This window comes from Cervus elaphus, chromosome 20 (genome assembly GCF_910594005.1).
Source record: "Cervus elaphus chromosome 20, mCerEla1.1, whole genome shotgun sequence".
Taxonomy (NCBI): Eukaryota; Metazoa; Chordata; class Mammalia; order Artiodactyla; family Cervidae; genus Cervus; species Cervus elaphus.
In genome coordinates, this window is record NC_057834.1 from 128,328,354 (window position 1) to 128,355,106 (window position 26,753).

Here is a 26,753-nt window from a genome sequence, read left to right on the forward strand (position 1 = left end):
GAAAACAATGGAAACAGTGACAGACTTTATTTTCTTGGGCTCCAGAATCACTGCAGATGGTGACTGCAGCCATGAAATTAAAAGATGCTTGCTCCTTGGAAGAAAAGCTATGACAAACCCAGACAGCATATTAAAAAGCAGAGACATTACTTTGCCGACAAAGGTCTGTCTAGTCAAAGCTCTGGTTTTTCCAGTAGTCATGTATGAATGTGAGAGTTGGACCATAAAGAAAGCTAAACAACTTCAATGCTTTTGAAGTGTGGTGTTGGAGAAGACTCTTGAGAGTCCCTTGGACTGCAAGGAGATCAAACCAGTCAATCTGAAAGGAAGTCAACCCTGAATATTCATTGGGGGGACTGATGTTGAAGCTGAAGCTCCAATACTTTGGCCACCTGATGCAAAGAGCCAACTCATTGGAAAAGACCCTGATGCTGGGAAAGACTGAAGGCAGGAGGAGAAGGGGACGACAGAGGATGAGTTGGTTGGATGGCATCACTGACTCAATGAACACGAACTTGAACAAGCTCTGGAAGATGGTGAAAGACAGGGAAGCCTGGCATGCTGTAGTCCATGGGATCACAAAGAGCTGGACATGACTGAGCGACTGAACAACAAAAACCGTATCATATTTTTAATTAAATCATGCAATAATTTTTAAAATTTAATTAATTAATTTATTTTTGGTTGCCCTGGGTCTTCATTGCTGCATGTGGGCTTTCTCTAGTTGCTGAGAGCAGGCTTCTCATTGTGGTAGCTTCTCTTGTCTTGGAGCATGGGCTGTAGAGTGCAGGCTCAGTAGTTGTGGTTTATGGGCTTAGTTGCCCCATAGCATGTGGAATCTTTCCAGACCAGGGCTTGAACCTGTGTCCCCTGCATTGGCAGGCAAATTCTTAACCACTGGGACCACCAAGGAAGTCTTCCCAATCACATCTGAATTTCACATAAACAATGAATTTTTTTAGTATAAGTATGTCCCAAATATTACATGGGACATACTTATACTAAAATGTATTATTGCATTGCTTGTCTGAAATTCAAATTTAACTAAGCATCCTGTATTTTTATTTGCTAACTCTTGCAACCTTACCTGTAGGTGAAATTTGAGCTGAAACCTGAATGACCAAAAGGAAGTAGCCACGCAAAGGTTTAGGAAAATGATGATTCAGGCAGAAGGAACATTCAGCAAAAATGACCAGAGGGAGGAAGGTACAAATGAGGTTAAATAAGTAGGCAGGGACCAGATCATGCAAAATTCTGTAGGGATAGCAAAGAGTTTGAGTTTCTCTTTCTCTCCTTTAACCCTGAGAGTGATGATAGGCTAGTGGAGTTTTCGGAGGGATGACAAGATCTGATTGGTATTTGGCTGTTGGGTAGTTGGCCACTTTTGGAAGGGCTTAGAGGACAAATTCAGAAGATAATTAAACTTAAGTTTGCGTCATTGGCTTAGGAAGGGGGATCTACGTTTGCGGGCAGGACTCCTAGACTTAGGAGTTCTAGGCCATAAGTCCAGGGTAACTGGGTGGTTGCTACATAGGGCAGCTTGGCGGTTGCTAGGGAGTCAGAGGGGCGGGGCTCGACGCTGGGAAATGTCTAAAAGGCGGGGCGGGGGCGGAACTAGGAGTGCGGCGGCGCGCGCCTCGCGATCGCAGGAAGTCGCGCGGGGGATAGAAGGAGTGCGAGCGGAAGTGACGTCGTCCCGCACACGCGGTCCAGCGTGGTTCGAGCGGGTGTTTTCGGTCCGGCTTGGGAAGTTACGAGCTTTTTTACCCCACGCAGGCCGGGCCCAACGGTCTGGTACCAGTCCTGTCGGCAAGATGGTGAAGCCCAAGTACAAAGGACGGAGCACCATCAACCCCTCTAATGCCAGCACAAATCCCGGTACAGTCGGCTGGGCTTGCGGAGGGTGGGGCTTGGAGGAAGCTTGGGGTTAGGGACTCCGAGTGCCTTGCTTGAAGTGACTTCAAGCGCTGTTGCCTTTGGGTATGAGAAGGGCGAAGGTGATTCCTTGTTCAGAGGCACTGAGGAGGGCTGAGTCTTGCCCGCCTTTCAAGCGTAGATGCCGGACACCAGGTCTAAAGCCGGGAAAGCGAACTCTTGGGCCTAGCAGCCTTGGGGCGTTTCCAAGGTGAGACTGGGAAGCTCAGAGTTGGAAGGGGCACTTAAATTTGACCTTTTCTTGTTTTCCTGTGTGTGTCGGGTGTTGGAGCCCCTCCCCCAATATAGTTAAGTCTTGTATAAGTCTAGCTCAAGGAATTGCTAGAAGTAAGTTAAAGTCAGATAAAAGTCATGTCGGCCAGCCCAACTGGCCTTTTATATTTTGCCACACTTGCCTGCCACCTTAGCTTTGGCCGTTTAAATGAGAAAAGGACTGTAGATTTGGCTCTTGGAATCGTCCAAGTGCATAGAAAACGTTACGGATAAATAAATATGGTCGTGTCAGTAAAGATGTTTTTGGAGATGTGTATGGATTTTGAGGTTCCACCACGGAGTGAACAAGATAGCCCTTGTGAGAGTCCTTTCCATTTGGGTTTAGTTAATAAAACATATTAAAATGTGGCTTAAAGGTTTTGGTTTTGGTTCATGTTGAATGTTTTCCCTGGACTGCTGCTAAATTATTCAATTTGTGGAGACGGGCATCTTACAGTATTAAGCCTGAAAAGGCCCTTAGAGATCATGATGTTATAGGTGAAGAGACTGAGCCAAAATAGGTGAAGTGGCTTCTCACAGTTGACAAGTTAGTGAGCAGTAGACCCACCAGTCCTGTGGTCTCAGCCTCTTTTCTACTGCATGACTTCAGGAGTAGACAGACAGGCGACTTGATGCGCAGCTGATAGTCACGTCGGACTCTGCAACCCTGTGGACTGTAGGGAAGGCATCCCCAAATGTGAAGCTAGTGTTACTATGCTAGTTTGTCCTTCTCTTTCTCTCTGAGATGTAAGGCAAAAATTGCTATCTATTTTTCTGTTGAATAAACTAAGATCAAGCATTAGGAAATTAAGAATCTGGTACATTGGGAACACCTAGGCTTCAGAATCATACAGAAGCTTCACAATGCTTTTCCTGGAGCAGGTACTCAATATTTGTTCCACTGAAACCCAGAGCTAGGCATCTTAGTGGTTAACAGCAGAGATGGTGATCCAGTGCTTTTGTTCAAATTCTGTCTGTGCCATCTTTGTCTTCTTTGTACAGGATGGCTGCCCACTGTGCCTCAGTTTCTTTTTTTTTTTTTTTTTTTTTGTGCCTCAGTTTCTTAAGCTGCACAATGGGGATAATGTGACCCTCTTTATAGGATTGTTGTATGGATTACAAGTAGTATGGACAGCACAGTGCCATAACTAGTGCTCAGAAACCTTACCTGTTATCATTTTCAAAACAGTCCTATGGAGGAGTCAAGATTAGGTCAGCTTTGTCATACCATGTAGCTTCCAGGAATGATTCTGTTGGAGCAACAGGTGGAGAAAGTGGAGATTTTGCACTGAGGTGGAAGCTTGCCTACTTTAAATGAACTGGTTGGTGTGCTTAAACCAATGGCTATAGTTAGACTTGTTGGTTATCAAATAGTGTTCAGACTACTTTTGTGTTTCCTAGATCGAGTGCAGGGAGCAGGAGGCCACAACATGAGGGACCGGGCCACAATTCGACGCCTGAATATGTACAGACAGAAGGAGCGCAGGTGAGCCTGGACACTGTTATCCCCTCCCCCTTCCCTTCCTGCCCTGGACTTGTAGCTGTACCTGTGAAGTCCTTGATACTCCCACCTCCACTTTCCCCAAATAGGCATCCCCAAATGTGACGCCAAGCCAGCATTGCTATCCTAACTTGTCCTTCTCTTTCTCTCTGAGATGTAAAGCAAGAATTACTGTCTATTTTGCTGTTGATTAAACTAAGATCAAACATTAGGAGATTAAGAAACTGGTACATTAGGAACAGTTAGTTGTCAGAATCATACAGACTCTTCCTGATGCTTTGCCTGGAGCAGGCACTCAGCATTTGTTCAACTGAGCATGTTTTTCAAATACTGTTTTATATGATCAACTGTCAATTTTGAGTTAGAGACATGAGTAGTGGGTGGTGAAATAGTGATCGTATCACAGTCCTTACCCTACAACAGCCCTGTTGCTCACAGCCTCGGCCTCCACGAATGGTGTGTTACATCTCAGGGTAAATGTCTGTCAGATAGAAATCTGCTTTTCTTGAACAAGGCATATAGAGCAGTGTCATGAAAGCAGCCAAAAAAGTTGTTTTTTAAGGCCAGACTTTAGATCACCACACTGTGGCACTTGGACACTCATCACAACTCAGAGTTCTGCTGAGGCAGCCTCGACCGCAGGGACTTGCTGAGTGTGACATTTTGTGAACTGGTCTTAATTTGTTTGGTAATTGGATTCTTCATCCGTTCTAAAAGATGTGTCTAAAACACAAACGTCAATGAACTTAATCTGCCTTAGTCACCTCCTCTGCAGTTTGTTTTAAAATTTCGAGTTCCAGCATAAATCACCCTCTACTTAAAATTCATTTAAACCAGCCTTCAAATAATTATCCCCAAAAGGCTCAAGTATGTGATTTTTTTTTTTTAAAGCAAACAGTAAACAGATTTTTAGACATGGGAATTAGTTGTTATTCATCGAGCAAATATCATTACGTGCTCTGTTGCAAGAGGTTAAATGGCTTGGGGCAGTCTGTTTTGAATGTCAAAGGACTTTTTGGTTACCAAAATCTGCATTTCATGATTGCTTAAAACCCGGAAAAGGGGGAAAAAAAAGAGGTCCTTTTGATGGGAAGGGTATTCTGTAAACCCAAATTTGCCCTTGTCTTTCTTCTGTCCTCAAACCAAATCTGTTATTTCCTCCATTTAGGAACAGCCGTGGTAAAGTGATTAAGCCTCTGCAGTTTCAGTCAACGGTGGCATCTGGCACAGTGGCAAGAGTGGAGCCGAACATTAAGTGGTTTGGTGAGTATGATCCTCTGCTACTTTTGCCCTAGAAAATGTGCACTGTTTGGGAAAGGGTAGAATGTTCAGGTGTCTAAAAGGTATTCGGGTTTTGGGAACCTGTCAAGGACAGTATGAGAAAGGAATGAGCTAAGAAGTCCCTGCCATGGGGAAAATGCAAAGAAAAGTGGTACCGGTGGCTTTCATAAATGACTTCCTTTTTTGAAAAGAGCTCATCATTGTTCACTGAGAGTGAACCTCTTAGATGAGATCGTCCTGAATGACTAGCATTCACAGACCTTGGAGCGCTCCTATGCTCCTCTTCTAATTTCTGATCACCTGGAGAGATGACTGTTTGAGAGGTGTCTTGAGGTGTGTTTGTGCCTTTAGCCTGAAGTTCCTCTGAAGCCTTTTTTCTTAGTGCAGTTGTATTTGGACTGAGTGAAAATGAAAGGACCTCTCGTTAGTCCTTCCCAGGAGTGAGTAGTGTGTCTCCAGAGGCAGTGGGAAGGCAGAATGTCTTCCTTTGGAAACCCCACGTTCATCTCCGTCGGGGCTCCCAGCCTTTCCCTCAGCACTGCCAGCTGTGTGGACATGTCAGGTGGTCAGACCCCATTGTTTGCCTGCTGTTTGAACTGTACTTGAACATCTCTTAACATCTCTGGGTGGGACGGGTATCCCCTAGAAAACTGCAACACAGGAAAGTGTCTGAGAGGCCTTCAAGAGGCCTTTAGCGTGGTGGCAAGGTCCTGTGACTCTAGATCCAGACCTCCTGGGTGCGAGTCCTCATTCTACCCTGTCTGGGACCATGAGCAAGTTCTTAAGTGTGCTCATCAGTTTTCCATCTGCAAAATGAAGACAAAAGTAGCACCTGTTTTGTAGGTCTGCTGTGGTAATTAATTGAGTTAATCCATGATGTAAAGTGTCTAGAATAGTGTCCAGTAAGAAGTACAGTGGAAGCATTAACTGCTGTCGCTGTCGCCGTCCCCGCCGGTGTGGTCTTCACTGTGAGTTTGGCATGTGTGCTGCCATGTGCCTTTTAGTGAACAGGCTCTCACTTCCAAGGTGTGCTCCAGGAGGTGTTTCGTAGTTTTGTTTTGTTCCCTTGCAGGGCTTGGTTGGTTGATGGAACAGTCCCTTCAAGCTTTCATCATCCTCAGAACAGGAGCTATGACTCTTAGGAGACGCTGTGCTTCGGGATCCTCTGAGTACACTAACTGATCAGCTGTGATTGGCTCCATATTTCTTTGCCACTTCTTGCCGGAAGTAGAACATCTGTCAAATCCCAGTTCCATTCAGTGATGTTTATTTTTCAGTTTTGTCCAGTCAGGAAATTGGACTTGGAAAACTACTGAAACCCTTTGTGTGTCTGGGTTGGTGATTTAGTTCGTAGTGAATGAATGCAGGAGAGGCAGTTTTTGTGTTTTTTGGTGTTTGCCTTTTAAGTTTAAAAATGGCTTTAGGGTAAATGTGTCAGGTGTTTGGGTAAGTGAGGGCAATTTAAAAATCTTGCCTTTCACTGTGTCAATGGGAACATGGAGGCGAAAGCAATAAGGAGCAATTTATTAAATGGTAACATTCTTTTGTAAAACAGGAAATACACGTGTGATTAAGCAGTCATCATTACAAAAATTTCAAGAGGAAATGGACACAGTCTTGAAGGATCCATACAAAGTTGTCATGAAGCAAAGCAAGTTACCCATGTCTCTTCTCCATGATCGAATCCGGCCTCATGTAAGACGGAGGATGTCCCTGGCAGACCACACAGATCCCTCTCTACCGTATTTAGCTCTTGTTTTTTCTATGAAGAATAGTGTCTGATGCAGTACTGATGAGCTTTCTGAGACTTCTCCTTTCGCCGTTATTAAGGGTCTCACCTTTAGCATGAATCGAATTCTGTCGGAGAGGTTCAGTAGCATGGTGGACCAGAGTACAGGCCTGACTTTTAACCTTTTTGCTGTGGCCCTTTCTGCAGCCTTAAAGTCAGGATGGGCCACTTCCTTGGGTGATTGGATGCAGATGAAACATCCATTAAGGCTCTTGGCACAAAGCAAGCACTTAGGCTACCAGTTAATTAGAGCTAAATAGATCATGGCTATTACCGATACCATTTTTAAATGTTTTTGCAGGCAAACTTGTTTAAGTGGTAATTCCTTCAAACTTTGGGGAAATGTAGAATTAGGACTGGGTTGGTAGGAAAGGAGACTTTGGTGTTGAGTACTTTCAGCTTCAGTGAATTCCTTTAAGAGTCTTGTCCCCTGAAGGAAAGGGTGCCTGTCAGATTGGTTGTTAAAATCGATGAAGTTCAAAGTGCAGAAAGGACTGAATCTGGCTTGAGTGGAGTGAGTTTCACAGGGAACCAGAGAAGTGGCCTAAAGCTTGGCTGCACATTTTTACATGAACTGAATAATAATTTCCCCAAACATCCATCAGTTACAGCATAGAGCTTTGGTTCCAGCATCAGGAGGGGAAGAAAACATTGACATACATAGAAGAATTAAACAGTTCAAAGAAAAGTGTTTACTTGCAGAACAGAATAAAACCCAGGGCCTGGTTATTGCCCCAGGTTTTGTCAATTATGCTTTGTTTTATGACGGACTAGAAGAATGGCACCTATTAGTGGAGTGACTGTTTTCTGTCAGGGAAACACATGAGTGTAATTCGTGAAACACAGACAAGTTGCTCATTTCTCTTGTTCTCTCTGTCTGTTCTCCCTAAAGCCATCTTTTAACAAACTGTTGAATCCTGTTTATGAGAAGAACAGAGAAGAAGCTCTGTTGTGGATTTATTGCTTTGTTGCACATGCCGGCTGTTCAGTGCTTTTAAAATGCAGCGCTTAAATGCCTGATAGTGTAGAGTGGGGGGTCCACGACTGCAGCAGCCGGCTTGTATTTTGGTGCCAGTACTCAGAGTAACTGATGAGTTTTCTGCTTTGGCCTTGAAAAACCTTGTGTGTGTTTGTGTATGCTCAGTCGCTCAGTCATGTCTGACTCTCTGTGACCCCAGGGACTGTAGCCCTCCAGACTCCTCTGTCCATGGGATTTCCCAGGCAAGAATACTGGAGTGGGTTACCATTTCCTTCTACAGGGGATCTTCCCAACCCAGGGATCAAACTCAAGTCGTTTGCATCTCCGGCATTGGCAAGTGGATTCTTTACTTTCCACTGTACTACTTCAGTATCCACTGCTCATAAAATCTGATTCTGAGATTGGCTTCACAGTGTGGTCAAATCCTGGGGACAGAGGAGCCGGTGGGCTACAGTCCACGGAGCTGCAAACAGTCGAACATGACTGAGCTCGCACATGCATGCACACATGTAGGCAAATCAAATATACTTTTAACTTTTGCACACTCACCTGTATGTGCATAATAATTACTGTGGTTTTTATTTTTTAACAAAGCTACTTTTAATACTTTGGGGTGAGCCCCACAGGAATGAAAAACACTGGGAAGGGGTAACCCCCTCACCCCTAGGAGTGGCCCAGGGGGAGGGAGGCTACCTGGGGGGTAGGAAGCACAAAAGGGACCCGCTGCAGACTCGGGGCGAAGGGCGTGCCATCCGAGCTGGGACCCGTGAGCGTGGTGGGACTGGCTCCGGGCACACAGGCGACGGGCGAGAGGGTTGGACCGAAGCCACAAGGCTACTTGGGTTCCTCCTCGTTTGCCTTTTTCTGCTTCTGCTGCGTGATCTCCGAGTCCCTCCGCTTGCAGGCGGCAGCAGAAAGCCCATCATCTCGGTGCTTTCCCTTAACCGAGTTGCTCTGCTTTTTCATATTCTTCTGGCGGGCGAGCTCGCGCTGGTTACTGCGGGTCATGCAACGGCTCCGGCCTGCCTCTGTTGCGTCCCCTCGTTCAGTACCAGTGTTTCTATGGCAATACTACAGTCAAAATACTGTAACTTACTTTGCCTGTGTATTTTATTGTACCCTGCATATTACTACATTGTACTTCCTGAGGTATAGGTTTATAGACACAGATCCAGGTATACTGTATTTTATAGGCTAAGAGATTTTTAAGGATAATTTTGGTCATGATTTTCCCAGTGACTTTAGAACCTAATTCTCATGTGAAACATGACTGTTCTGTGTGGGGGTGTTCCCTTGTTGGAGTGTAGTGAGTAAAAGTAAACTAAGAGATGGGTTAGAGACTCTGAGAAAATGCTAATATCTTAAGGATCTTTAGGAGTTGGAGGGGATTCTGTTTAGAAGCCATGGGGTTGTTCTGTCTTCTGAGTTTAGTAGCTGGTGCTTACAGAGGAGCCTGTACTGAGGGCAGAAGGTGATTTTTTTTTTTTAAACTGAGGATATTCTCTGCCGGCTATTAACAACATACTGTTATGTGATAGATCCTAACTCAGACTGTGACTTTCATCCTGCTTCAAAAATTCCTCTGCTCGTAACTGCTTTATAGGCACATCAAATTCTAGTTAGGATCAGGTTCCCTTTATCACATCTAAACTATTATTTTGGACTTTTGCTAGATGTTTTTCATCTGAAGACTTTCCATGTGCATTTAATAAAAAATGTTACCTAAATTAGGGAAAATGTTATCTGAAACTAAAATGCATCTTACAAAACAAGCAATTCCTTTTAGCCATGAAAGAAATTAACTTCCAAGAAAAAGTTGGCATTTACAGTTGGTTTAAAAAAAAAAACACAAATTCGAGCATGATCGTCCTTGACAAAATCTGTGAATTTGGCGAATTTTATGCACTTACTTGAAAACTTAAAAAAAGAGAGGGGGTCAGAAAAGAGAAGCTAATTTTCAGTATTGTAACCTTAATTACATTTGACTAAAAGTTTATGATAAATGAAATAAAGCTGAGTTTTTGGCAAGTCTTACACACAGCTCTTCATATTTGCTTTGCTTATTTGTATTTTGTATTTCTCTAAGGAAGCTTACAGAACTTGAAGAAGAGGGGAACAAGTGTGTTTGCTATTGAAATAAGCATTTTTGATGAGAAGTCAGGCTGTATTCCTGTTACATATTTTGGTATGGGTTGAGCTTTGTAAAAATGAGAGCAGAAAGCCTTTCTTGGGTAGGTTTTGAACTTTATGCTTTTGCTCTGTGCTTTGTTTGGTGTTACCTATAATTTTCCTCTCTCTTTAGAATGCAAAGGTGCACATCCTTGATACTGAAAGCTTCGAAACAACATTTGGCCCTAAAGCACAGAGGAAGCGGCCAAATTTATTTGCAAGTGATATGCAGTCACTTATAGAAAATGCAGAAACATCCACTGAGAGCTATGACCAGGGCAAGGATCGTGACTTGGTAGCTGAAGACACTGGTGTGAGGTACTGTTTTGAAGTTCATGCACATCTCATCGTTTGCTCTTTTGTAAAACAAACATCTTCTGTACAGTTATTTACCTGCAAGAAGCTCAGTAATTTATCTCATAGATGGAGTTAGCCTCTTCCCTTATACTAGAAAATTTAGTGAAATTGGTTGGGGCCAGATGGAAGTTAATTTAAGATAGATGATTTACTATTGGCCTCTTAATACCCCCAAATAAAAATAAGTGACACTTTCTTTGTAATAATAGCAGTATATTCTGTCACAGGCAATTTTTCAAAATATAGTTAAATTGGAAATACAGTAGAAAGAAAAGAAGCACTCCTAATTCCTCCACCTCTGTTGTTATTAATATTTTGGTGACTATCAGGATTTCCTTAACCAGAGTCTCTGGTTCATGGATGGCCTTTGAGGTTTCTGTGACCATCTGAAGATAATATGGAAAACTTTTGTGCATACATAAAAGTAGTGAGGTTTTGTTGTTTTTTGGGAAGAGGAGGGAGAGGAAAAGGATCCGTAACTTTCATCATACTTTGATAGGCATTCATACCCAAAAGGAGATCAAGAATCATTCAAGGGTATATGTATATGTGTGTGTGTATATATATGTGTGTGTGTGTGCATGCTAAGTTGTGTCTCTGTCCATGGGATCCTCCAGGGAAGAACGCTGGCGTGGGTTGCCATGCCCTCCTCCGGGGGCTCTTCCCACCCAGGGACGGAACCTGCATCCCATGTCTCCAGCCCTGTCAGTCTGGTTCTTTACCACCACTGCCACCTGGGAAGCACACACACACATACACATTAATCTAGACGTTTCTAATGTGGCGTTTTTACTTACAAATGTGATACTTGAAGACTGTATTTTAACTTGCTTTGACTTTAATGTATTTTTCTCAATTATTAAGAATATATTTCCATGTCAGTACTTAGTCAACAGCAGTATAATGTTTCATGTCAGAGTAGATTTTTGTTGTGGCCAGTTGCATGTTTGGACATTTACACTGTTCAGAGTTTTCCCCTGTGGTAGACGATTGTAGGGTAAAACGTCAGTGTGACTAATTCTTTCTTATCCTGAATTGTTCCGCAAGGATAAATTCCTAGGGGAAAGGACAATGTCCAAGAGTACGCAGGTTTTTGATCGGTGGCTGCCCCATTGCCCTCCAGGAAGGGTCTTCCAGTTTGATGCTCCCGGTTCCCCCTCCCGTGTCCCTCAGGTGCCCTGGTGGAGACATGCTGTCCCTGCCTCAGCCCCACCGCCTCGGTGCTGTCCTCAGCCCATCGTTAGCGCTGGGACTCCTGGAGGTAAAGTCAAGCCACTTGAGGCCAAGCAGGAAGAGGCAGCGAGTTCATTTTTTCCTAGAGCTTTTTGAACTTTGTATGTTTCTACTGATTTGAACCACTCATTCCTTTTCCACCTCGAAAAGGCACAATCAGCAGTAGTGTTAGTTCTCGGTCGTGTCTGACTCTTTGCAACCCCATGGACTGTAGCCCACTGGGCTCCTCTGTCCATGGAATTCTCTAGGCAAGAATACTGGAGTGTATGGCCATTCCCTTCTCCAGGGGGTTCTTCCCCACCCAGGAATTGAACCTGGGTCTCCAGCATTGCAGGCAGATTCTTTACTCTCTGAGCCACCAGGGAAGCCCTCAGTCAGCAATAGGGGAGACAAAACTGTTTTTTTATGTCAGAGACATTGGGTAGATATCTTTGAGGCTAGTAAACAGATTCTCAACCTTACCAGCAGAGTTTCACTCTCCTTGGGAGCTGTGGCTTGTGAATTACATTGTAGGTCCTGCTGATTTCCTTTTCATAATTCTCTGTGACAGACTGCCTAAGTTAAAGCTGCTTCTTAAAATTTTTTTAATATATATTTATTATGTATTTTTGCTGCACTGGGTCTTGGTTGCTGCGCTTGGCCTTTCCCTAGTGTGGCGAGTGGAGGTTTCTCTAGTTGCGGTGTGCAGGCTTCTCATTGCGGTGGCTTCTCTCGCTGCGGAGCACGGGCTCTAGGGCGCGCAGGCCCCAGTGGTTGCAGCTCATGGGCTCAGTGAGTGTCACCTGGGCTTTGTTGCCCCACAGCATGTGGGATCTTAGTTCCTCGATTGAACTCACGTCCCCTAGTTTGCAGGGCAGATCCCTAACCACTGGACCACCAGGGAAGTCCCACCACAGAGCTTTGAGTAGAGTTCCCTGTGCTATATAGTAAGTAAGTAAAGTCGCTCAGTTGTGTCCGACTCTTTGTGACCCCATGGACTGTAGCCTACCAGGCTCCTCTGTCCATGGGATTTTCCAGGCAAGAGTGCTGGAGTGGGTTGCCATTTCCCTCTCCAGTGCTGCATAGTGGGTTCTCATTTAGTTGTCTGTATTACGCATAGTAGTGTATATGTGTCTGTCCCAGTCTCCCAACTCATCCCACCCCCCTTCCCCACTTGGTGACCATAAGTTTGCTTTCTGTGTGTGTGGCTCTGTGTCTCCTTTACAAATAAATTCATCTGTACCATTTTTCTAGATTCTGCACACAAGCAATATTATACAGTATTTATCTCTTTCTGTCTTACTTCAGTCTGTATGACAGTCTCTGGGTACATCCACGTCTCTGCACATGGCACTGTTTTGTTCCTTTTTGTGGCTGAGCAGTAGTCCGTTGTATGTATGTACCACACCTTCTTTATCTGTTCCTCTGCCAGTGGACATTTAGGTTGCTTCCACATCCTGGCTGTTGTGAGTAGTGCCGCATTGAACATTGAGGTTCATCCATCCTTTTGAATTACGATTTTCTCCAGATAGATGCCTAGGAATGGGACTGCTGGGTCATGTGGTGGCTCTCTTTTTAGTTTTTTACGGAACCCATGTACTGTTCCCCATAGTGGCTGTATCAGTTTACATTTCCATGAACAGTGTGGGAGGGGTCCTTTTTCTCAAACCCCTCTCCAGCATTTATTTTTTGTAAACTTGATGATGGCCATTCTCACTGGTGTGAGATATACCTCATTGTAGTTACAATTTGCATTTCTCTAATCATCAGCCGTGTTGATAACAACTAGTCTTTTTATACCCCTTTCCCTGGGCACATGGTTGATTTTTCCTTAAAACATCCTTTAATCGTTATAGCGCATCAGTTGCTCACTTTGGTTGCTTTCTCGTTTAGAAATGAAGCCCAAGAAGAGATATTTAAAAAGGGACAGTCTAAAAGAATATGGGGTGAGCTCTACAAGGTAAGACTTTAAATTTTCTCTCGTTGAGTGGTTCCTTTGGCCTTCATGATCTTGTGAGAAAATGGACTTGGACCTACTGATGCTCTGTCCGTCCACCCATCCTTTTTCCATGGAGAAACCAGGATGGATATGGCTTTGCACATACTACTGTTGTTGTAGATAACCGCGTTTTTTTTTTTTTTTTTTATTACTCATAGCAGTAACAACCACATTACATGGATTCATATATTCTCTGTTTATATTGATATTTCTTTCGATTACTTGATGAAATGAAATTTCTGCTGAGATTTATTATACATGGTTAGAGCTGCATGAAAATTTTTGAGTTCCTTCGTCCAGCTGTCTTTGTTTTACAGACGAGAATGCATGTCTTGAAAGCTTGAGTACCTTCCCCAGCTCACCCAGGTAGTTAGTGCAGGAGGCTTTGTGTCTGCTGAGTCCTGGTCCAGTGCTGTTCAGCTGGCTGAGTTGCATTTGAGTAATATTCTCAGTAACAAAGTCTTTCAAGCATAGTCACGTAATCAAACGGTAACGTAATAGGAAACTAGTACCATGAAAGCAAACTAAATTTCTTAGGTTTTTTGGTAAAATGCAAAACACTTGTAACACAGAAACTTAAGAGGTTTAAGAAGTAAATGATTCTACTCGCTATTGCATAGCAGTCATGAAATAGACTGGTTTCATCCAAGCCAGTTCTGTTTGAAATTTTGACAAGTTTCAGATACCCACAGAGTGAAAAACACTTTTTGGAATACTGATCGCTGGGTGTTGAGATTGGCTCAACCTGCTCTCCTCATAAGACTGTTGAGAGGTTATCCCTGTTATTGCTTTATTTTTCCCAGGTTCCCTTAAATGCCTTCTCTCTTTAATTTTGCCTGTGTACTACTGTAGCAAATCACTTTCACCTCTTTGAATTTGCAGGTGATAGATTCATCAGATGTCGTGGTTCAGGTTCTTGATGCTAGAGATCCAATGGGTACACGTTCTCCTCACATTGAGACTTACTTGAAAAAAGAGAAACCCTGGAAACATCTCATTTTTGTTCTTAACAAATGTGACCTTGTTCCAACCTGGGCAACGGTAAGTACAGCTGCTAATGCAAAACAGATGACCAAGGCCACGTGGCTCGTTATCCATGAATAAGTAGGTGTCGTGATAGGGTTTGGGGCAGCAGATGGGGCAGCAGTGTTGCACTGTTGAGGTTGTAGTCACTGAAGTGTCTTCATTGAAAGCAAAACTAAAATGGGCTTCATTGATGATGGGCAGTTACCTTTGATCCCTGGTTGTTGGCAGTGGCACAGCTGCGGTGCCCACGGGAGGACTAGTGTGGGCCTTTAGAAGGGGCGGCAGCTGCGGCCCCTGGCCCGTTTCACATTATGTTAGGTTAATTGCCTTTAGTAACAGTGAAGGCATTTTGGGAATACTGTTTTGTGTTTATAAGGCAGAAAACAGCATCAACTGTCATACTTGAAAAAAGTATTTCAAAGAAGTACAGCTAACATTTTCCTTGGACAGCTGTACGTGTGAAGTACTGTCCTGTCATTCACACTCTGGTTCTTCCTGTGCTGTAAATAAACAACTTCCAATTTACCAGCTTCTTTCTTTTCTCCCTTTAGAAACGATGGGTTGCCGTCCTCTCCCAGGATTACCCGACACTTGCTTTCCACGCGAGTCTTACTAACCCCTTTGGCAAAGGAGCATTTATTCAGCTTCTGCGGCAGTTTGGAAAGGTATCGAAACCTGGCCTTCCCCTCCTGGAGTTGGGGGGCTGTGGGTTGGTCTGAGAATTTCTCTTCCCAGAGTGTGTCTCATCTCCTACATCTTCTCAGTAGTGAGAACGGTGTGTTCTGGAGCTGTAACCACTCACAGAGCCTCAGGATTACAGGGGATCCTCAGATGCTCAGCCTGTACCCCCTTCCCCAGCGAACGTCGCTTTCCTTTCTGCCTTGTCCCTGGCATCGAATGGTCCACCCTCTGCTTGGTGTTGATGACCTGCCCCCTCCCAGCACTCTCTCTACTCTGGGCTCCTAGGCCATGCAATTCTCTCCCCTCTGCCTAGAAGGGACCCTGCTGGACTCCAGCCTCTGATGCCTGGTCAGACGCTAGTTCCTCAGGGAGGCCCTGAAAGCAAACCTCCTCGAAATTTCCTGTTCTGTACCTGCAACTGTGTATTCATGTGTTCAGTTCATCTTACCTGGCCTTTTTTTTTTTTTCTTACCTGGCTTCTAACAAAGGATACATGACCTCTGTCCTACCCTTCCCTGCTTTCCAGAAGAAATTCATGGCTCTTAACTTCTGGCATTTTCTTCCATATTTTTGTACACGCTTATGAGTTTGTGTTTCATTCCCCACCCCACTCAGTTTTACGTGTTTGTTAAGTTCCTGCTGTGAAAAATGAGAGTTAGGTTTCTTACCCCTGTCCTCTCTCTCCACTTACTGTGTCCTTGTACGGCGTTTGGCTAAACTACCATTTGTTCAGTGTTTATAGTATTACGACCGAAGTGTCAGTCCCTGCTGATCCACACTGCTATGATTATAATTCCTTTCCAGCAGGACCTTCTGTTTTATCTGGTGTTAAGTAGCTCCGCTTTATTTGTCACTGATGTGTCACCAAATCCTCGATAGCGTGGGAACTTTCAGAGTGTCCAGCACCTCCCGTCCAGGTGGGGCCACGTCCCAGACTGCGGCTGGGTCTTCCTGGGATCTCCTCTCACCATCATCTGAGAATTCACAGGGCTGTTCCCTGTGTTGGCTCCCTTGTTCATTGAATCCTTTTTCTTTCTTGGTTTACTCCTTTTGATGGAATGTGTTTTCCAAAAGCTTTCTGAGGAAGAGTACTTTGGAGGAACATTTTTTTGAGACCTTGCCTTCTGCAAATTTCTTCATTCTACCCTCACACCATTTGTTCTTAGAATGTTGAAGGTACCCCATTGCATCTTCATTTTTTATTTTTGGCCTTGCCACATGGCTGTACGGTTTTAGTTCCCCAACCAGGGATTGAACCCATGCCCCCTGCAGTGGAAGCACGGAGTTCTAACCACTAGACTGCCAGGGAAGTCCCAATTGTTGAATTTTCTTTGCTTCAGTACATTTATGACATTTTGTCTAATTTTCTGGGCAGTTACCTTGATTCGGTCATTTAGCTGTTCTATCACGAAATGTGTTTTGCCTCTCACTTTTAATTTTTAATTTCTGAAAGCCCTTGTTTAACTCCAAGTCGCCCTCCCCCCTTTTATAGCCTGTTCGTGTTTCACGGATGCACTAGCTTCTCTGTCTCTGAGGACGATGAGGATAGTGGTATTTGGGAATTTTCCTCTACATTTTCTTACATTGACACTGTGTCCTCCAAGTTGCTGTTTTGCTGTTTTTTCTACTAGAGTCACACTTCAGTGTCTGGTTATTCTTGGTTCTCCATTCATTTTTAAGAGTGAGCCACAGACAAAAGGCTATAGAAGCTTTATGCAGGGGGTGGGCTTGTTGAGAGGCTTTACTGTAGGGTGACTGGGAAGAAACCCAGGATTTCATTGGGGGACACTCTAGATGGCGCTATCTGCAGGTCTATTATTCTTCGTCTTATTTTAGCTGCCCCATGCAGCGTGCAGAATCTTAGTTCCCTGACCAGGGATTAGACCTGTGCCCCCTGCAGTGGAAGTGCTGAGCCCTAAGCACTGAATCATCATGGGAGTCCCCGTCTGTAGGTCTTCCTCCTGGACCTGTGAGTTTCCCTAGAAGGGAGTCTTCCCGTCTCCAGCTCAGGGGTGTGTGGACCTGGTTGCCAGGATTCTAGGAGTGCAGTGGGAGTAGGGGCCTGGGGTTGCACTATTCAGTATTTAGATGTTCAGCTCTCTGGGAACACTTGCTTTCAGCAACAGTTCTGTGTAAATCTGGGGTCCTTGTCAGGCCTGAAAATTAGAAATATTTTCAAAGATGTAGGGTTCCAAAGCAGTTATTGTCTTCTAAGCCTCTGGGGCACGGAACTTGGGGCCCCTGTGCTGGGCAGGGGAGGGAGAGGTGTGACTCTTTGTACAGACAGTCCACTGGTCAGTCCTCTGGATTTCAGGCCCACCCTTACAGCGGGCTGTACTGCCTATTCCCGAGGCCTGTATTCACTGCATTTTGCAGTGTATTTGCTGCATTTTTAGCCTTTCTACCTTTGCAGCCATGTAGCTTTCACATTTTGTAGTGGGCCAAGTTAGATACTACTTTTTAACTGGTAGTATTCTGTTGACATCACACATTAGTTTGTTTTGTCTCATCTCTAGCTTATGCTTCCGTTCTGTGTGTTTGGCTCTCTGGGGATGGGGGTGGGGTGTGAATTCCCTCTTTTGTCTCTGTGGTTGTGGGGACAGGGTGTGTGTGAATTCTCACTGCTGTGGTCCCAGGGGTTTGTGGAGGGAGTGGGGCAGTCACAGATGTTCAGTCCTCTGTCTCTACTCAGAAGCCCCCATTCATTTGTAGACTCTTCTTGAGCTCTGCCTCCGTGAGACTCTCACCCAGCTATCTAGCTTTTGATGCTGCCTTTCTTTTCTCTTGTCGTTTGTTTTTGGCAGTGAGTATGCAAAATGTGTGCAGAGAAGAGGAGGGGTGGGTCATGGGATTGGTGCATCTGGTAAGGTTCTCTTCCCTGAAGACATTGTATCAGTGGATAGCATTCTTCTAAACTGATGACTGATGAGCTATTTCTTCCTTTGTTTCTCAACCTACATACTTTCAACCTTAAAACATTCAAGAATAATTTCATATGAGTGACTGAGGCGCTGACTCACCTCTGATTTATTAATGAGGACGTGTATGCAGCCCACTCAGACTAGGCAGGTGGTGCGTGTCTGGGCTTTAAATCAAGTTGTATTGGTAGTTTGTACTGTGTTCTTTATGGCAGCAAAGTAACACAACCTGTTTGTCCCAAAGATACTCACTCCAGGTGTGTGTGGTGTGTATTTTTTTTTTTGAACAGTTGCACACAGACAAGAAACAGATCAGCGTGGGGTTCATTGGCTATCCAAATGTTGGCAAGAGCTCTGTGATAAACACGCTGCGCTCCAAGAAGGTTTGCAATGTGGCCCCCATCGCAGGTGAAACAAAGGTACCTCTGGCTCGGGGGGTCTGTCTTACTTTGACTTATTTCCACAGAGGGTGATAACTCAGGACATGGAAACGTCTGTCTGCCTCTCTTGGATGAGATCTCCGTTGGGCGTTTAGTCCCCTTGTCTCAAGTGGGAATGTCTTGGAGCTGTTTCTGCCCTTTGGATAAGACTCCTTTGGGTGCCACTGCCTGATCTTGGCACGGTTTGCTGTGTGCCCCTTGAGTCTTGTTTTCATGTCACTCCAGCCTTTTGTTTTGATAAACAAAACTGGAGAATATTTGATGTCTGGCTTAAGAAAGAACAATTCAAGTTTAAGATAGATTGTGCTGATTAGAGGGCCTACCCTAGAACACGGAGTGTGGGGTGCAGCATGGTTCTGGTGAAAGGAACTGGGGCCAAGCAGCATGAAGCTTCCAGAAGTACTTTTCGAGAAGTCAGAGAACGCTTTACTGGACGTTATTGCACAATCCTAGATGGAGAGCCTGCCTCTGCATTATTTTTAGACCCTTAGCTGATGGAAGCTATAGTTTATGCCTCGTGGAAGTGCCTCGTGCACGGCATATGGAGGAGGGGCTTGGAGCTTCACTACCTAGCAGGCTGCTCCTCTTATGACCGCCCCCGCACCCGACCCCCAGCCCCAACCCCCTTTCTTGTTAGATGAGCATCAGGGCTTTGTGAAACCCCTCTCCGGGACTGACCCGAAACAGTCAGAAACAGAAGTCTCTGCTTTTAGGTCTGGCAGTACATTACCTTGATGCGTCGGATCTTCCTCATCGACTGTCCGGGTGTGGTTTACCCCTCCGAGGACTCGGAGACAGACATTGTGCTGAAAGGAGTCGTGAGTGTTTTGGTCCCGGGAGGCTCTGTGTTTGCCTTCGAGGGGAGCGTGCTGTGGGGAGCTCTGGAGACCTCTGCTTTTCACTCATTCAGCAGGCAGTTTGGGGTCAGCCTGTCTGACCAGACTGGAGGAACGTGACACTGAGCAGGGCGGCCTCCCTGCTCCACTTCAGCCTGTCTGAGGAGGCTGAGGGGCATATCTGGTCAGTGTCATCCCACAAAAGCGTTTGTCGTTTACACACGGGATCCAGAGGGAAGCAGGGCCTGTTTATGTTTAGCAATAATTCATCTTCGTGGGTTTATGGGTTGAGTCATTTTGGAACTCGGTCATTTCCTCACTTGTTTCTGAAGACGACCTAGAGCTTTAAATGATTCCACTTAACCTTCGCCAGTGTTTCTGGCTATATACATCCTGGGCGGCTCCTCCCCTCCTTCCTTAAACTACTTATTCCCTTCTCTTTGTGTCCTGTAATTGGCAGACTTTTAACCATTTCTGCAAGTCAGTAGCACAGGGCATTCCGAGTTTAAAGTGCTTGCGGAAGCCATGCCGTCCGTTTGTGCTGAGCCGGATTAGAGCCAGCTTAGAGAGGGGTTCTGGGTTCCCGGCTGCGGTCGGCTTTCCATGGCACTCCTTCCAGCCAACCATGTCTCGCCACCTCTGGGCCCTGCTTGCTTTGAGGCATTGAAATCTATTTTCAGACACGATTACAAAGAACCCTCGGAGCTTCACTCCTTCCATAGTCAAGCTTGTAAGCAGGAGCTTTCCTATCAATATTTAGGTTCAAGTTGAAAAAATTAAGACTCCTGAAGACCACGTTGGTGCTGTACTTGAACGAGCAAAACCAGAATATATCAGCAAGACATACAAGATTGATTCTTGGGAGAACGCTGAGGACTTTCTGGAGAAGCTAGCTTTCCGGACAGGGAAGTTACTAAAGGTGAGCCAAGGTTTGTGAGAATTCAGACTGGGACCTGCTTCAGGCCTGTGTGCGCGGTGTGTGCTGTGGCCCTTTTTTTTTTTGGTACATGTGTGTGAGCAGTGTGAAGTATGAACCTTGGCAGCAGGTGGTGACGGACAGCTGGGACAGCGATGTGCCAGCAAAGCGGGAGGCGGCTTTGTGGTTTGAATTGGGCATCTTTCTGCAACGTTTCAGGGTGGAGAGCCTGACCTGCGGACTGTGGGGAAGATGGTCCTCAATGACTGGCAGAGGGGCCGGATTCCTTTCTTTGTCAAGCCGCCCAATGCAGAAGCCCCAGCAGCCCCTGAGGTAAGACAGAGGTGGACCCACCTCTCTGGAAGTGGGGTTACTGGACCCACATGTCTTTGGACTACCATCATCTTCCTTTGGGGTATAACTTCCAACTGCGGTGTCTCCCATCCCAAGTGCTACTGGCTGTGACCTTGGGGGGGGGGTGACCTGGAAGTAGAGGTGTGATAGAAGACTAAGTGTAAATGCCAGTCTTCAGGGCTTTGAAAAAGGAGAGCTCGTTACCTGTGAGTGCTCGCTTATGGTTTTGTGTCTTGTGTTCTGCTTGAAGAACAGAGATGTTTCCAAGGTTTATTTTGTTTCACAAACCCAATCAGGTGCTGGGCACTGGGAGCACGGGATTAGGTAACATGGTCCTTGCCCTCAGGAAGCTCGTGATCAGGCGGGAAAGGAGAGTGGTACGGTGGATGCTCAGGGAAAGTCTTAGGTCTTGGGGCTCTGAGCTACCCCGAGAAGCTTCCCAACCGTTTCATGTCCCTCCCGGCAGTGGACTGCGCAAGGCTCCAACTTGAGTACTTTGCCTTTCTATTTTAGGGTCTTCTTCAGAGCTCAGCCAAGTCTCTTGAAGAGATGGCTTTAAGTTTTGCTTTAAGCTAGTCTTTTGGGTCCATATTTCTCTGATATCCTCTCACCTGGCTCCAGTCCCAGAGTTTCCATTGTCAGCTAGAAATTTCCATTTGAATATTTTATCTGGCATTTCAAAATCAACATACCTGAAACTGATGTTACTCAACCTTTTCTCCTCTTCCACTAAAACCACCAGACAACCAGTACTGCAGGACAAGGCCCCGCCCTCCTGTACACGCACACACATGCACATGTCCACGTGCCAGTGGAGGAGTACCTGGTGTTTCTGATCCTAGATGGGCCTCATCTTTCTGTACCTGTTACACAAGCTCCGGAACCAGCTGGGTAGCTGCCAGAGTCAGTGCAGACCCCACAGGTTAAGGGCTAAAACCCACAAGCCTGCCCCCACCTCACGTGCCAGCATAGACGGGGTTCTCAGGCTACCCACACATCTGCCCAGCTGACTGCGAATTCAGTGCTTCCCATGTGTGATCATTTGCTGAAAGGACTTGCAGAACTCAGGAAAGTGATTTGCTTGTGATTGCTGGTTTATTATAAAAGATACAAGTCAGGAATAGCTGAATGTCAGGTGCATAGGGCATCTGTGGGGTGGAGGGTGGCATGGAGTGTCCACACCCTCTCCCGGCAGGCCACCCTCCCAGCACGTCAGGGTGCTCACCAGCCCGGAGGCTTCCTTACAGGTGCGGTTGACAGTCTCGTTAGCCATGGTGATTGAACTCAATTTCCAGCCCTCTCAGCAATTGCTTGGGCTCTCGGTGGCCAGCTCCTAGTCTGAAGCTGGATCCCAGCACAGTCGTCTCAATAGCATAAACTGATTTGGGGCAGAGGGACTTAGGAAGAATAACAAGAGACACCAAACGTTTTAGGAGCTTTTGTGCCAGGAACTGGGGGTCAAAGGCCAAATGCATATTTTTATTACCCTGCTGGAAGACATGTAGTGCACAGATAAATATGTGATGTCAGGATGTACTGATTGCGATGAGGGAGACTAAACCAGGTTGAGGGGTTTGTGGGAGACAGGGGTGCTTTGTAAGTGAGATGGTTAGGGCTGGCCTCCGGGGAAGTGGCCTTTTAGGGGAGACCTTGGTTACCTGAGGCAGGAGCTCTGTGGATGTCACAGGAGAGGTTCCAGGTGCTGGGAGCAGTACCCCCAACACCTGAGGCAAGGTGAGCCTGATGTGCCGTGGTTCTGGAGGGAGGCCGTGGGGTAGGCAGCACTGTGGCTGGTGGGGCCGAGGCCTCTGGTCCAAGGAGACCATCTTTGCCCCCAGGTGACCCTGTGTGGAAACGGCGGGGTTTTCTCTCACTCTTCCTCCGTGTCTAGTTGTTAAGTTGAGGCAATTACCCCCGCTCTGTGACTCACCCTTCCCTCTTTTTGGTGGTGGCAGAAACTCCCTTGAGAATCCCAAGGCTAAAAAACTACCTTAATAGAAAAACGTATGAAAACATACGTAGGAATTTTGTATAGTGTTTCCTGAATTTCATGGGTTCCTGATGTATTTAGTGCTTTGTGCAGCCACCTCGCCTGTGGAAAATTCCGTGAGTTGTTCCAGCCTCAGCTGTAAGTGTCCATACTTGAGGCCTCGCACTGCCAGCCCACGTTTCCCTCGGCCCCTTCCCCGAAACATGCTTTGGCATCTGAGTGTTCACCACCTCGGGGCTGGTTCTGAACCCTCCATTTCCTCCCACCCTCCTTTCGAGCCGCTTCCTCAGTGCCTCTCCTCCACCCTCAGCACTTTCTAAACTAGCGCCTCCTTGGCCCTCAGCATTCTGCTGGGCCTCCATTCTTCCCCCGGGGTGTGCGGTCCCTGTGACGTGCTTTCTCAGCAGCCCCCGTTCCTCCAGTCCTCAGGGGTGGTGTAGGCGACCTCCTGTGTCTGCAGTGTGTCTAGCGGTTTGGGTTTTGATGGCAGAGTACTGTGATTGGCGCACCCTTTCGGATTGTAGCTGTATTCCTCTCATCCTTGCATGCTGGGTTCAGGGCTTAATGCACACTGACTTAATGATACGTTAACAACATGACTGAGATGTGCATGTTTCTGACACTTTCCCTTAGTCCTGAGAAGAGGACTGCCTCATTTGAGAGCATGATGTGTAAGTTTAGAAATTCAGCAGGGATAATGCACAGTATTATAAATTGGGAAAAAAATTTTTGAAAAAGAAGAGATACAAGAATATATGTAACTGAATCACTCAGCTCTACACTTGAAACTGACACAATACTGTTAATCAACTATACTCCAATGTAACAAAATAAAAATTAAAAGAAATTCAGTTTTCATTTTCTGATTCCATTTCTCTCCCCACCCCCACCCTTCTGTCCTGATTAGCTTCCATCCTCCTCATCTTTGGAAGTTGCCACAGAAACAACCCAGAACAACCCAGAAGAGGAAGTCACAGAAATTGTAGGTGAGGAGTCGGAATCCATCCTCGAGAAGGAAAAAGAGGAGCCCCAGCACTGTGGCATCGATTCAGAAATGCAGCAGATTCTGGCGCGGGTCCGGCAGAACTTTGGCAAGATCAACGTTACACCTCAGTTTTCTGGGGATGACCTGGTTCCTCTGGAGATGTCCGATATTGATGACGAGCTGGAGAGCCTTTCTGCAGAGAGGGAGGAGGAGGAGGAACAGGAGCACCCAGGAGACGATGAGGACGAGTTTTACGCAGAGTCTCAGGAGGAACACACGGGACGCACCACTAAGGCTGTTATTCAAGCCCTGGATGAAAAGATCGCCAAGTACCAGAGGTTTTTAAACAAAGCCAAAGCTAAGAAGTTTTCAGCAATCAGGTAGCGTCCTCTTGATCTCACAGATTGCTGTGTGCTTATTCATTTTCCCAGAAACTTGCCGTAAGGAATTTTTTATAGGGTAGGGGAAGGTGTCGCTATACATTTTAAAAATGTACAGCTGCTTGAACCTTGAGAAACTTAGTGGTTGAGTCTTTTACAAATGTCCAGGGGCTGCAGAAATGGTGTTGCTTCTACCAGTGGCGTTAACCACATACATGAAGAAGAGCAGGTTTCTTTCATCTGGGAGCTTGTCACCATCCTCACGTTTGCGTGAGCTGTGGGCAGTGGAGGGAAATGTCAGACAGTTTCATTACCGGACTCTTCCTTTTCAGGATATCCAAGGGACTGAGTGAAATGGTTTTTGCAAAATCTGAAGGACAAAAAAAAAGAAAAGCTGAAGAAGATGTAGACAATACAGGTACAGTTAAATTACTGAAATCAGGTAGATGCAATATGCATCTTCAGAACTTTGGGAAATTTAAGTTTTATCTCGGGAATTATCTTTGTACTGTCATCCTGACATTTATCATATCTGGCAGATCACCCTGGTTCCACTTACTATTTATCACACAAATTGTCTTTATCTTTTTTTTTAATATCTATCGTTTATTTTTGTATGGCTGCTCTGGGTCTTTGTTGCTGCTCTTAGGCTTTCTCTAGTGTGGCGCGTGGTGGCTCCTCTTGGTTGCAATGCGCAGGTTCTCATTTCGGTGGTTTCTCTTATTGCAGAGCTCCAGCTCAGTAGTTGTGGTGGCTTAATGGCCCCATGGCCTGTGGGATCCTCCCAGATCAGTCATAGAACCCTTCAACCCAGTCGTGTCCAACTCTGCGACCCCATGGACTATATCGTCCATGGAATTCTCCAGGCCAGAATACTGGAGAGGGTAGCCTTTCCCTTCTCCAGGGGATCTTCCCAACCCAGGGATCAAACTCAGGTCTCCCGCGTTTCAGGCAGATTCTTTACCAGCTGAGCCACAAGGCAAGCCCAAGAATACTGGAGTAGGTAGCCTATCCCTTCTCCAGGGGATCTTCCTGACCCAGGAATCCAACCGGGTCTTCTGCATTGCAGGCAGATTCTTTACCATCTGAGCTCTCAGGGGAGTCCTTATCGTTTTTTTATTCTGCACATTTCTTGGGGTTAAATTGGTAATTCGCGTGGATCCAAAGACAAGTTTTTTTGGGTGGGCAGATGGTTCATATATTTATTCTTTATGCAGTCATTCTAATAACTTCTACATCAAGTATGTTTTCAAGATAAACTGGAGGCCTGGGATTACTACCCCCAATCTGGCAGCCTTCTGGCGTCTTCCTGGTTTTATCTGTGTCTCATACCACACTGTATTCACACCAGCCTTCTGCCTTCCTCCTCCAGTATATCAAGTTCTTTCCCACCTTAGGATTCACAGGCACATTTTAAATAAAAAATTCCCATTTCTTTTCTGTGTGTGCGTGTTTTGTTTCCAGCACCGACCAAAAAGGGAAAGAAGAGGAAAGCACAGAGGGAAGAGGAGCAGTCAGACAAAACTCGCAGGACGCTTACATCTAAGGAGGTACGTGTTTTGGTCCTCAGCATCACCCAGTTTTAGAGAGGGGAAGTACATTTCTTACAACTCACACTTTATGAAATTAATGCTCTAGAGTTTAAGTCACAGAACCCGAGTCCTAGGTGACCTGGTTGAGGTCAGTGAAATAGGATTAAGAGTTGACCTTGACTGCATGAAGGTCAGCTGAGTGTATGTCTTGTTTCAAGAAGGCCAGTCGCTGCCCTCAAACTTGGGGACTACCGTTAGGAGGCATCTGCTGGGTTTATGTGGCCTCGGGGAAGTGACACATGATGAGCCGAGTTGTGCAGGCAGATTGCTGCCATCTGTGAAGCTCAGCTCTGTAACCAGGCTCTTGAGAGCTGGAGGGGTCCCCTTTGGGAGGTGGAGAGCTTGTTATGAGTGTCCAGCCTTAGACCAGAGGACCACTTGGCAGGAGTGCCGAGGAAAAGACGCAGGCACCGGCCGAGGGTTGGGCCACGTGACAGCCTGTCACTTGGAGCTGCCGTGGAAGTGCGGGCTTGAGTCCGGGAGGTGAACCCTCGCTCGTTGTCAGTGCTGCCGCCAGGTGTTGTGGGAGCAGTCTGGGAACGGAGCACAGAGAAACAGGGGCCTCTTCTGTGACTTTCAGCGTTTGTTTGATTGGTTTTTTGCCTCTTGGTGTGTGTGCTGTTTTTGCAGAGGCGGCGAGAAGCACGGCAGCAGAGATCCAAGAAAGTCGGTGTCCGCTACTATGAGACACACAACGTGAAAAACAGGAACCGGAACAGAAAGACCACTGACCCAGAAGGGCAGAAACACAGGCACAAGAAAGCCAGACAGAAGCAGTAACGTGTTAAACGTTGTTTATTAAATTATACAAAAACATGCAACTAGACGCTGTTCATTGTCTTCATGCCCACTTGGCATTTCAAAGGCCAGAATGCCTCTATTCTGAGATTGGACAGTTGAAACCACCCACCAGTACTAGTGAAAGTAAAGAGAACTCCTCACCCCCAAGGATCTCAGTGATGGAGTCCACTCGAACTCCTGACAAATGAGTTAGTCCTCTGAGTTCCTAAGAGTATAACCCTGGCATGAAGGTGTCTGACAGAAATAGGGCCAAGGTCTAGAAAATATGGAGTGTGATATTTCTTCTGTACTAGCAATGAGCGATTTAGTTTGGAATGGAACTGTTTTATTTTTGTTTTAATTTTGTAGATGTTGTGTACA

General features: G+C 45.8%; 2 protein-coding genes across 3 annotated transcripts; one reads left to right on the top strand and one right to left on the bottom strand.

The window, feature by feature from the left end:
• Positions 1-1,672: 1,672 nt before the first annotated feature.
• On the top strand, positions 1,673-26,413 carry GNL2 (G protein nucleolar 2). Of its 2 annotated transcripts, XM_043877262.1 has the most exons (16): positions 1,673-1,878; positions 3,589-3,673; positions 4,857-4,951; positions 6,525-6,664; positions 10,040-10,224; positions 13,369-13,435; positions 14,357-14,515; positions 15,052-15,165; positions 18,390-18,518; positions 19,253-19,357; positions 20,136-20,294; positions 20,511-20,624; positions 23,543-24,000; positions 24,333-24,418; positions 25,465-25,550; positions 26,223-26,413. In XM_043877262.1, exons 1-16 carry the CDS (start codon positions 1,815-1,817, stop codon positions 26,370-26,372), a joined length of 2,196 nt encoding a protein of 731 aa, XP_043733197.1. In that variant the 5' UTR covers positions 1,673-1,814; the 3' UTR covers positions 26,373-26,413. The 2 variants fall into 2 exon arrangements, with proteins under 2 accessions (XP_043733197.1, XP_043733198.1); XM_043877263.1 differs by lacking the exons at positions 1,673-1,878; positions 3,589-3,673; positions 6,525-6,664.
• LOC122677302 (small EDRK-rich factor 2-like) lies at positions 8,571-8,778 on the bottom strand. The gene has a single exon (XM_043877265.1). The coding sequence runs from the start codon at positions 8,743-8,745 to the stop codon at positions 8,572-8,574; it is 174 nt and encodes a 57-aa protein (XP_043733200.1). The 5' UTR covers positions 8,746-8,778; the 3' UTR covers position 8,571.
• Positions 26,414-26,753: the final 340 nt, after the last annotated feature.

Coding starts and splice junctions, on each gene's coding strand:
- GNL2 (XM_043877262.1), top strand. CDS start 1,815: ATGGTGAAGCCCAAGTACAAAGGACGGAGCACCATCAACCCCTCTAAT. Junction 3,674..4,856: donor TACAGACAGAAGGAGCGCAG/GTGAGCCTGGAC, acceptor TCCTCCATTTAG/GAACAGCCGTGGTAAAGTGA. Junction 20,295..20,510: donor GGACAGGGAAGTTACTAAAG/GTGAGCCAAGGT, acceptor GCAACGTTTCAG/GGTGGAGAGCCTGACCTGCG.
- LOC122677302 (XM_043877265.1), bottom strand. CDS start 8,745: ATGACCCGCAGTAACCAGCGCGAGCTCGCCCGCCAGAAGAATATGAAA.